Below are 12,400 nucleotides of genomic sequence, written 5' to 3'. Positions count from 1 at the left end.
TACATTTTTATGTTAACTGTTTACTTACCAGATTATTCTTCAAATGACAGTCGTTGAGAGTTGCCTTTTTTCTTGCATCTTTATCTCACTATTTTTTCCTCACTTTAAGTTTTTGCCATCCTGATGGGTGTGGGGTTATAATTTTAAGTACATTTCCCTGATAAGTAGATAAGTTGATTATGATCTTTGTTTTTATTGCTCTTTATATTTTCCCCTCTGTGAATTACCTGGTTGTATCTCTTGCCCATATTTCTTCTTGGTAGTTTGTGCTTTCCTTTTTTTATTTGTAAGAGTTATTTTTAATTTTCTAGTTAAATTTTTACTCTTTTTCGCTTACATTTGATGCAAATATCTTCTCCCAACCTGTTGATATCCCTTAGAACCTAGGATATTCATGTCAAGCTTTTTAGGGTCTTGTCAAGAATTTTCCCCTCTATTTCAAGGCCTTAAATGTATTTTTATACATTTTCTTCTAATATGCATTTAGAATTTTAAATAAGCATTTACATTTGTGGGATAAAAATGTAACAACCTAAATTTCTTTTCCTATATGGAATGTCAGTGGCTGTAACATATCCATTCCCTGCTTTTGTGCTCTTTACCTTCATCAGAAACCAGGTTCCTGCATAGATAGGGATCTGATCTGAGCCTTCGTATGATAGTTGCCATGCTCTCTGATGGGGCAAGTCACTCTTCCTTGTTATTTTTCAAAATTGTTGTTCCTGTTCTTGGTTCTTTACTCTCCTGTACAGATTTTAGAGACAGTTTTTTGTTTCCCTTGATTTTTTTTCCTTGCTGGGATTTGAATTAGAATTCCGTTTGCTTTTATAAATTAAATTGGAGAGAACTGACAGCTTTATTTTGTAAATTCTAGAGTGTTGTTATTCATGAATATAAAGGCTTCTCCTTTATTCAGTTCTTCATTGTTCTTAAATAATAGTGTATAATTTTCCCCTTTGAATGTCTAGCCCATCTTTAGTTAGATATATTCCAGGGTACCATAGGATTTTTATTGCTTTTAGGAATATCATTTTGTCTATTGCATTTTCTAATTGGCAGTTATTCGTGTATAGGAATGCTAATGATTTGGGGATTTTGATCTCATATCCATCCATTGTTCTAAGCTTTCTTATTTGTTTTAATGGCTTTTATCTGCAAGTCGTCTTTGATGTGTGTGTGTGTGTGTGTGTGTGTGTCTATAATCACATCATGATGAATATAAAAATTTTTATTTATATATATGCATATATTTCTCTTCTTAATTGTCTTAAAAATTATTATCCTTGCACATTTGCTTTAAAAATATTTGAAAACATAGTCTTTGTCAGGTTTATAAGTATGGGCTTCAATTTTAATTAAGTGATTTTTTTTTAATTTAGTTAACTGAAATTTTGTGATTTTGAAATTGATGAATTTGTACATGATTACCACCTTAAAATGTTTCTTTTGATTTTGTTATTGTACACTATCACTCCAAACAGATTGCGAACTAATTAATTATAAAGAGCATATGTTAGACCTCAGGGTATTGCCAGCCCTGTGTACAGAAGTTCTAGCTAGGGCAGCTTCTCAGTAATTGTTTGGTGGGGTGAGACGTCTCAAATATCCTTCCTGTTACCTCTCCATTTCTTAACTCTTCTGGGAGAAATGAGAATTAAAATGCCAGTTTTTAAATGGTGGGTAGCTGTGGGCAGTGCTTATTTAACATTAACAATTCAACAAGTGCTTTATTAAATACCTACTATTCAGCCAGCACCATGTGCTTGATGTTTGAAGGATGTAAATGTGAAATGTTTCCTGTCTTCAAGGAGCTTACAAATCTAGTCATGCCACTCATTCTCTTTCTTAAACCCTTCTGGGCTCTCCTTTGCCCTGAAAATAAATAATCGTAATCAAAGTGATGATAATAGATAATATTTGTTGAGCTAATGGTATGTGGCAGGAACTCTGCAAAACATTTCTATGTATAATATCATCTTTTTTAATCCTCACAAATCCCTAGGAGGTAATTAATGTCATTATCCCTATTTTACAGATAAAGAAATGGAAGCTTAGAGAAGTTAAATTGCTGTTAAGTAACTTGTCCAGGGTTACTTAGCTAGTAAATGATAGAGGAAGTTTGAACTTGTGTTTGTAAGCAATCTCCTGTGCTCTTTATTATGGTGTATACAAGAGCCCTGGTGAACTGACTGGACCCTCATCTCCTGCCCTTCTGTTTCTAATCATCTATAATTCAACTATCTTGAGCTACTTATTTTTGCTCTTACTTTTACCTTTGAAAAAGCTGTTTTTTCCTTTTAGGAAACTAGTCTCTCCCTACATTAGGTTTAGACATCTCATTCTCTCAATCTAGGTGCCATCTCTGTGTGCTTCTGTAGTATTGTAAATTTGTCACATAGTAGCTTCTTTGTTCTCCCACTTATTGGAGGCTACATCTACTTTACTCCTGGGTTGTCAGGACACAGTACCTGGTTATCTGGCACATAATATAAGTATGGGAGCATTTGTTGAAAAAGCTGCTACTGCTGCTAAGTCGCTTCAGTCGTGTTCCACTCTGTGCGACCCCATAGACGGCAGCCCACCAGGCTCCCCCGTCCCTGGGATTCTCCAGGCAAGAACACTGGAGTGGGTTGCCATTTCCTTCTCCAATGCATGAAAGTGAAAAGTGAAAGTGAAGTCGCTCAGTCGTGTCCGACTCTCAGCGACTCCACAGACTGCAGCCTACCAGGCTCCTCCGTCCATGGGATTTTCCAGGCAAGAGTACTGGAGTGGGGTGCCATCGCAATGAGGTTAAAAAAAAAAGATACAATACTTGAGAAGTTAACTTGCATTAACTAGCATGTACATAGTATCAGTGGAAGTAAAGTGGGTTAGTGAGAGGAGAAATGTAGGTGGCCCAAAGCAATGAAGATGTCTTTTCTGTTAAGGTAGAATTTCTTTTTCTCATCTCCACCATTCCTTCAGTTTTTAACTTTATTTGAAAAAAATCTGTTCTCATTTTCTCTTCTTGCTTATTAGTTATTTCATTTCATGGTGATTCTCCTAGTCTCTTTCTTAGGTCATTTTATAGACACCTTACCATTTCATTACTTTTAGCTTCTTGCTTCCTTTATCACCTCTCTGTCTGAGCTTCCCCAATTCTATTACTTTTATTTTTCCTTTACTCAACAATGGTTTCCAGAACTTCAGTTTTACATAAAACTTAATGTTAAAAACAGATTTGGGAGTTCCACGAAATGAATCCAATTTCTTCCAGTTGGTATTTAGACCAAGAGGTTTAAGCAAGTCATACTTTAGACTGAGTCTCCTAAGTAAACCTAGTGTCAATTAGTTTCTCTAAGGTAAAATCAAATATGTGTGTGTGTGTGTGTGTTATGTTATTCATTTTATTCATGCCTCATTTTCAATATCTTGTTGTGAAATTTGTCAAAATATCTCACTGTACATTCTTGCCTGGGAACATTGTAAGATAAAGTCTTACTGAGTAAAATAGGATTAATTCCTTAATGAAAGATTTAAAAGTTAAGGATAGAATGTGTGATTGTTATAGTTTTAAAATTTGGCTTTATTTTGGGATGTGTTCCATTTTGTACTGTTTTGTCTTATGTAGATAAATACATTTGACCTTTGTTAACTTGGTTCTTTTCAATTTAACCATGCTGTTATGTAAATGCTATTGCTTTTATAGGTTTTTTAAATTATGAGAAGTAAGTGATAGTTTAGTTGTTGCCAGTTAAGAATTGTTTAGCAACTGGTTTTTCCCTCTTTAACCTCTTTTTTTAATACCATTTTTATATGGAATCAAATGATTTTGATTGATGCTTATAAAACTGAAAGCTACTTGTGAGCAAATTTTCTTTCTATATTAGTTTGATAATAGAAAAATTCACTGAAAGTAATGCTGTATTGTCTTTGTATGTGTTAATAAAATTAAGTGCCTGATGACTTGGTTAAATAAACAAGGGGTAAACAAAAATGAACAATATTCACTTACTACATTTGAGTGAATGTAAAATGCTAGTTGTTTGCACTGTTATCCTTTATTCTTATTATTTTCCTTTAAGATAAATTGAGTTTGATTTTGTTTACTATATAATGAGAGCTTATAAGCAGATTTTTTTTTTCTATTTCTTTACGACAAAGCAGTATATGAGAGACATTGTTCTTTGTACCTCTGTCTCTAATTAATAATTTACTATTCTTTTTATTTTACTTTTTGGAAGCATTTTTTTTTTTCCCTTTTGATAGGGACCAAGTAATGGTCTGATTATTATAGGAATCAAGATTTTATCAGATTTCCAATTATAATTTCTTTGAAATCTGAGTAGTCAGCCTGCTTAATTTACAACAAACTTATTTGAAAATTCAGATTTTCTATTTTTAGGGAATTATTATTTAGAATGCCTAATAATTTCAAATGTAACTAGTATATGTACTGTCTGGTTCTTTTACTATCTAGTATTTACTGGTTATTTGAAAGATTCATTGTATATATATCATTGAGGAATACATCTGTGATAGCAGTCATTCTCTTTATGTATTTTAGCCAGAATTGTTTTCTGCTCTTTGGTATTTTGTAGTATGTTTTTCAGATACAAATTTAGATTTTTTTCTAAATCTGGCTTTACATTCTAGATGAAAATAGGAATTGCTGTAAATATGTAAATATCAAATACTTGATCAGAGAAGGAAATATGGTGGTAGAAATGTACAGTAACTGGATTTTCTCTGTGTAACAGCACTGAAAAGAGGCGCAGGGAGCAAGAAAATAAATATTTGGAAGAGCTAGCTGAGTTATTGTCTGCCAACATCAGTGACATTGACAGCTTAAGTGTAAAACCAGACAAATGCAAGATATTGAAGAAGACAGTCGATCAGATACAACTAATGAAGAGAATGGAACAAGGTAGGAAAATAAACAGAAAAACCCTCTGGCTGTGTTCTTTGTTATTAAGACATTTATAATATGTGATTTTACTTTTTATTATTAAGAAATGGAATTAATTTTGTAATTTTATTAAAGAAGCAGTTTTGGGTAGATGTTATTTATTTTAGAATGTGAATCTGAAACCCTTCTTTTACCACAAAGTGGCTTGTTATCTTGAGAACTGGTTACCTTGAAACTTTTGAAACCCAGAAGAGTCAGATAAAACTTAGTGACTCAACAGTAGCAATCATATGGAATTAAGTCAGGAGATACACATTGTGGTGTCGGACCCGAGGCTCTGCGTAGCGTTGAAAGACAGCAGCTCAGAGGTAGGAGAGTCCCTCCACCTGAATTTAAGCTTATCTCTACCTTGGCTGTGGTTGTGGGGAGCAGCCTTCTCTGAGAAAGTGAAGAAGTGAAGTGAAGTCACTCGCCTGCCAGGCTCCTCTGTCCTGGGATTTTCCAGGCAAGAATACTGAAGTGTGTTGCCATTTCCTTCTCCAGGGCATCTTCCCAACCCAGGGATCGACCCCAGGTCTCCCACACTGCAGGCAGACTCTTTACTGTCTGAGCCACCAGGGAAGCTCTGAGAAAACCCTGATTTATTTTTATGGCTCATGTTTATACTATTTGTATTTACTGGGGACCCCACACCATACAACCCCTGGGTTGCTTACCAGAAACAAAGGCAAACGCTTTGAAGAAACATCACCATACTGCACCCGATCAGATTCCCAGAGGAAAAAGTGCTCCTGAGGGAGATTGTGTGCTATAAACTTACATAACACAAGAAATCATCTGCAGTGAGTAAGAACACAAACAACAAACAGAAGGAATAGACCCTGAAGAACTACACGCTAGCAGCAGCAATGTGAAAAGACTGAACAAATGGTCTGTTTTAAAATGGTTAAAGTGATAGGATTTTACGATTTTAGGGGCTGATTCAGCAGACAGGAGACACTGGTATTCTAGGTCTTCGGAGGGGAGAGCCACCCAGAGACTGTATGGCCCCTTCCCTGCTGGATGTGGACACCCGGACCGACTGGCTCATCCTCCCTCAGCCGAAGATGGGAGGATTCCGAAGATGGGGAAATGGAGTAGTCCAAAGGGAAGGACGCGTAGACACTGACACTGGTATCGGTCCCCAAAGGAAGAAGTCAGCTCCTTGCACTGTCCACACCCTTCACACAGCTGCCAGTCAGGATTTTAGTACCTTACTCTTCAATGTGAATAAAAATCCAGGTATTTGAGGAAAGTCTGTAATATAAAAGAGAATAAATCAAGCAAACAAAAGGGAAAGAAAGGAACTCAGAGGATGCAGAGATGATACAGGGAGCAAAAGAAAAATGTAAAGCCATCCAACACTCTTTCACTGACAAAAGGGAGGATATATCATCTATAAAATGCTTTAAAATGAAACATTCAAAACAAATAACTTTTGGAACTTAAAATCAGGATCGCTGAAAAAAACTTTACCCTATTACCTTGTTTTCTACTCTTTGTCCCCTCATGGTGTCGCCTGCAGCCGTTCCAGGCACGTTTGCCTCAGGTCTTTGCACTTGCTCTTCTCTGTCTGGAATGCTCTTCCCTGGATGTACATAAAGCTTACTCCCGTATCCCTTTTATGTCGTGGTTCAAATATTTTTTCTAAGTGAACTTGTCCCTCACTAACCTATCTAACACACATACACATGTGTGCATACACACACAAACACCTTTCTACATCTTCCTTGATTTATTTTCCCCACAGTATTTGTTACATCTAACATATTGTACATTTTGTTTGTTTATTGTCTGCCTACCCTCACTGGAGCTTCATGAGAGCAAAGGTTTTTGTTTGTTCACCACTGTGTCCTTAATACCTAAAGCAGTTCTTGGGTACATAGTACGCTTTTCAGTGACTCTTTGTTGAATAAAAGGATAAAGTGTTGAAAGACAATTTGAAGAAATCCCTTAGAAAGTAAGATAAAAAAGCAAGAGAAAGATAAGGGGTAGAACATATCATTAGTCCCAGGAGAAAAAAAAAACAAAAACAGGCCAACTAGAAGGGAAGAAATTATAAGAAGTAATAACAAAAACAAAAAAATTCTCAGAATTAGAGGCTATGGGTTTCCAGATGGAAAGCATACATGTCATGTGCAGCACAGTGACTAAAAAAGAAAGAAGAAGACCTCACACCAATACATGATTTCCAGACACCAGAGAGAAAAAACAAGAGAAAGGAAAAAAAACAGACACATACTGGGTTACTTTCAGAAGGATCCAGATTTCAAAATAACAACACTGAAAATGAGGATCCTGAACCTAAAATTATGCGTTCATCCAAATGAAGTATGGGTACAAAATAAAGACAATTTTCAGACATTTAAAGCCTCAAAAATGTTATCTCCTATGTACTTTTTTTTCAGAAATATCTATCAAGGGCTTTCCAGGCAGTTCAGTGGTTAAGGCTCTACTTCCAATGCAGGGAGTGTGGGCTCAATCCCTGGTCAGGGCACTAACATCCCACATGCTGCATGGTGCAGCCAAAAAATAAAAATTAAAAAGAAATATCTATCAAGACCAAGGTAGCAAACCAAGAAAGAAAGGCATTGGATCTTAACCCAGGGAAACCGTGGAATCATAACAGAAGAAAGGTAAAAGGAAACCAAGGATTACAGTTGAGCAGCAGACTAAAGAAGTAGCCAGTCCCAATTGGAGGAGGCAAACAGAGGACTCCAGAAGGAGTATTTCCATGGGGGAAAAAAATGGGACTCATAGAAATATATGATGACTGAGCAAATTGAGAGGAACTTTTCAGTCTGGTGGAGAGTTTGGAGATGAGTCAGACTTCACAGAAAAACTAAAACATAAAACATGAGAACTGTAAATTATAGTACATACCTTGACTCATTTATGGACTGTATGTAGCCATAGTAACATAGATATTAAATACTGACTGCTCTAAAAATTATTGTAACTATATTAGGAGGATGGAAAGAGGGAAAGTGTGTGTCTAGTCTAGATGGTTGATGTAAGTAAATTATGATAGCATGTTAATAGATTGTCTAACATGGACACAATCAGGATATAGCAAATAATCATGTTATTGAAAAATAAAGAATGTATTAGTTAGGATACAGGCAAGGCTATTATAAGAGACCCAATGTACAGTGGCTTTAACAAGATAGTGTAGGTGTGTGTCAGAGGTTCAGATTCCTTCCATCTCTTGGGCTGTGCCACTCCTAGGGTATTGCCCTTACCCATGTCAAACATGGCTCACCTGTGCACGTCCCAGACAACAAGAAGGGGAAAGAAAACTGGAAGGTATGCTTCTTTGTCTTTAAGGACAAGACTCAGAAATTGTGAGTCACTTCTGTTCACAGGCCTTAGGCTGGTCGATATAGCCACTTCTAGCCACTCCTGCCTTAAGTTTTGCCTAAACTTTTACGTTTTACTTTTCATGCATGGTTACTTAATGTACTTGGCTTTGAAAGTTTATATTCTTTTGGAATTGTTTCTTTTAAAAAACAACAACAACAAAAAACCTGTCTTAATGTTACACATACATGAAATGATGAAGGAAGTGTATCTTAGAACTAGATGAGAAACTCCCATGCTATAATAATTTAAAAATAAATAACCCAATTAAATGAAGTTGCTTAGTCGTGTCCAACTCTTTGCAACCCCGTGGACTGTAGCCTACCAGGCTTCTCCGTCCATGGGATTCTCCAGGCAAGAATACTGGAGTGGGTTGCCATTTCCTTCTCCAGGGAATCTTCCCGACTGAGGGATCGAACACAGGTCTCCTGCATTGCAGGCAGACTCTTTACCCTCTGAGCCACCAGGGAAACCCAATTAAAAAATGGGCAAAGGCTCTGGATAGAAATTTCTCTAAAGAAAACATACAAATGACCAATAAGCACAGGAAAAACATACTCAATATTATTAGCCATCAGAAAAATATAAATCAAAACCACAATACAAATACCAGTTTACATTGCTAGGGTGGCTACAGTCAAAAAGACATAGCAACAAGTGTTGGTAAGGCTGGAAGAAGTTGGAACCCTCATACAGTGCTGGTGAGAGTGTAAAATTGTGCATCCACTTATGAAAACATTCTAGTAGTTTCTCAAAATATTAAAAAGGTAGAGTAATCATATAGCCCAGCAAGTCCACTTGTAGGTATATAACAAAGAGAATTGAAAACTTACACAGAAATAGAAATGTTCATAACAGCATTATTCATAGATAGCCAGTAAGTGGAAGCAAATTGTATATCTATCAACTGATCAATGGGTAAATAAAATAAGGTATACCTGTACATTGCAATATTATTTGGCAGTAAAAAGAGTTAAGTACTGATAAATGCTTCAGCATCAATGAATCTTGAAAACATTATGCTGAGCAAAAGAAGCTAGTCACAAAGGACTACATATTTTATGATTCCATTTATATAAAATGTCCAAACTAGGCAAATCTGTAGAAATAGAAAGTAGATTGGTGGTTGTCTTGGGCTTGGGAATGTTGGGAGATGGGGAGTAACTGCTAAAGGGTGTGGGATTTCTTTTGGGGGTGATTAAAGTGTTCTAAAATTTATTGTAATGGTGGTTGCACAACTCTGTGAATATACTAAAACCATTGAATCATATGTTTTAAATCCCTGAACAGTGTGCTGTGTGAATCATAGCAGAATAAAGCCGTATTAGAAATACTAAATGAGATAACGTTTTATGCCCATTAGGTTCCCCAAAATTAAAAACTGTGTTGATATCAAGTATCAACATACAGAAAAACAATAACACTTGTATGTTACTGGTAGTACAGCCTCTTTGGAGAGTAATTTGTCAAACTTAGGTAATGTTGAAAATATACAGGACCTGCGATCCAGCAATTTCACTTCTAGTGTTTACCCTAAAGAAGTTGTCACAAATATGCCAAAGAGAAAATACGGAAAATAGTTTATTATAGCACTGTTCGTAGTAGTCAAAAGGCCTGGCAGTAGGGGACAAGGAAGTCAACTGTGGGTTATTCATGCAGCAGTTCAAATGAATATATCAAATTTATAAGTATCAGTATAGTTAAATCTCAAACATAATATTGAGTGGAAAAATAAGTTGAAAAAGTCTGTATGTTTTTATATAAACATTAGACACAAAACAGTACTGTATTTGTAAGATGATACATATATAGTTGAAGTCTGAAAACATGCTTAGAACTGCCTTCAGAATAGGTTACTTCTGGAAAGGGACAGAGGTGGAATGGTGGTGGAGCTGTAGTTCTGTTTGTAGCATTTTATTTATTTAAAAAAGAAAGACCTGAAGCAAATAATGTTTACATCTGTGAAAAATGAATGACGGCTGTGTGAATGTAGCTGTGTCACTTTATGTAATTTTTGTAGTATTTAAAATATTTCATATTTTAAAGTGAAAAAATGAATCTCTGTATTCAGTAATACCATATTTGGTTTTTTTGGTGAGCTAACCAGTCTGACCGATTGGAAACTTTTATATAAGTATCGTTGCTACTTTAAGACAATGGTTGGACTTTTCAACATCTCCACACAAAAGAATTCCAAATTATTTAGCAGCTGTTGTTTTATCAATCAGATCATCATGACATGAAGGTGAAAGTTCATGCAGGCTCACAGAGTCGTATCTTCACTCTCTCTTCAGTGGCAATTGATCAGCTCAGAAAAGGAAAAAGAAAAATATAGGAATAATTATTCTTTTACAATTTGCCCATTTTTAAAAAAACTTTTGGTGTAGACTTTTTTAAAAAAGGTTATATATTTATACCATTTTTTCTATTTGTTGGACACTGTACTTGATAGGTCAGAAAATTCAAATTTTCCTGTTGCCACTTATTAGTTGTAAGATTACGTCACCTTTGTGAACCTCCATTTTATCATCTATAAAATGAGTGTAATTAAGATTAAACGTGAAAGTGCCTAGATAATTAGTAGATGTTATTTGAATCTGAAACCAGGTGCATTTTCTCTTCATAAACTTGACGTTGTAGAAATGAGCTCCTTTCAGATGTGTGACTTTTTGTTTCTTTGTTACAGAGAAATCAACAACTGATGATGAAGTACAGAAGTCAGACATCTCATCAAGCAGTCAAGGAGTGATAGAAAAGGAATCCCTGGGGCCTCTTCTTTTAGAGGTAGGTGTTCTCATTGACTCAGAAAGTGATCAGAATCTTTGTTCTAGCCAGTCTGATTTTTTTCTTTATCTTCCTTACATTTTACATCCAATTAATAAATCATAAAACAAAGTAAAATTTTAAATAACTTTTAATGATTATTTTAATCTCAGAAACTATTTTGACAGTTGTTATTATTTCAGAATCAAATGTGAGAAACAGACATGAGAAATTTTCATAAAGGCATTCACATGTAAACTAAAGAAAACTGTCTGGCTTTGCTGTTTCTTTATGGCAGTTAGGACTAATTGGGAAAATAAAATTTTTGGAATTATTTAGCTAGCTAGTGCTAATTCTCCTGTGCTGTGTGCTTAGTTGCCCAGTTGTGTCTGACTCTTTGCAACTCCATGGACTGTTGCCCGCCAGCTTCTCTGTCCATGGGGATTCTCCAGGCAAGAATACTGGAGTGGGTTGCCATGCTCTCCTCCAGGGGATCTTCCCAATCCAGGGATGGAACTCAGGTCTTCCAGACTGCAGGCAGATTCTTTACCGCCTGAGCCACCAGAGAAATCCAGTTCTGCTGTAGGATTTTACTTCTGAATAAGGGATGCCTCACCTTGTTACAGTAGGTGTTTTCTGACTAAGAATTTTTTAACTATTTATGTGACCATTGTAAGGGAACTTACTATTTTAACAACTCTCTGTCACACTTTTTAAAATGAAGAACTTTTAATCTTAAATTACTTTGTAGCTACTGTGTAATATTCACCTGTTTTTTCCTATCTAATCTTTATTCCCTCTGTTCTCAACACGGATGTTTTGTTTCCAAGCAGGTTCGTCACCTTAAGTGCTCCCTGCCATGCATGAATGTTTAAAAACATATGTATGTGTGTATATATACATGTATTCCCCACAAATTAGGCTTTTCTATCTCTCGGCCTAATTTTATTTTATATATATATATATTTATTATATACATACATGTACGTAGCTATAAATATGTGTATTTAAATCATGCATGTATTTTTATATATATCTAAAATAAATTCTTCTTTCCTATCCCACCTCAAGGTCCTTCTTTCTGGTTAAGTCTTGCTAACACTCAGACTTGTATAGGTCTCTTGATTTTCTAACTTCTTTATACACTTTTTCCTATTACCCAAACTAATCCTCTGTTCTTGAAGTAAATAGAATTCCCTCTACCAACACCACTAATTTGAGAATATTCTCAGCATTCCCTCTTTTGTAAAACTTCTTCATAATCCTCTTTTATAAAACTATCTCTTCTTCTCTCTGGCTGCTCGTTAGCCTTATTTTCCCAGGTTTCTTTTTCTTGTAGTTCAGTTCAGT

General features: G+C 35.5%; 1 protein-coding gene across 11 annotated transcripts in view; it reads left to right on the top strand.

The window, feature by feature from the left end:
* Positions 1–12,400, top strand: part of NCOA1 (nuclear receptor coactivator 1) — a 219,034-nt gene that overhangs the window by 124,821 nt on the left and 81,813 nt on the right. For all 11 annotated transcript variants that reach the window (NM_001206215.1, XM_024998757.2, XM_024998760.2 and 8 more), the window contains 2 exons: positions 4,740–4,906; positions 10,974–11,071. In NM_001206215.1, the coding sequence (NP_001193144.1) occupies positions 4,740–4,906; positions 10,974–11,071 (265 nt within the window). The remainder of the gene's footprint in view (positions 1–4,739; positions 4,907–10,973; positions 11,072–12,400) is intronic.

This window comes from Bos taurus, chromosome 11 (genome assembly GCF_002263795.3).
Source record: "Bos taurus isolate L1 Dominette 01449 registration number 42190680 breed Hereford chromosome 11, ARS-UCD2.0, whole genome shotgun sequence".
Lineage (NCBI taxonomy): Eukaryota > Metazoa > Chordata > Mammalia > Artiodactyla > Bovidae > Bos > Bos taurus.
This window is presented reverse-complemented; position numbering and strand designations above follow the sequence as displayed.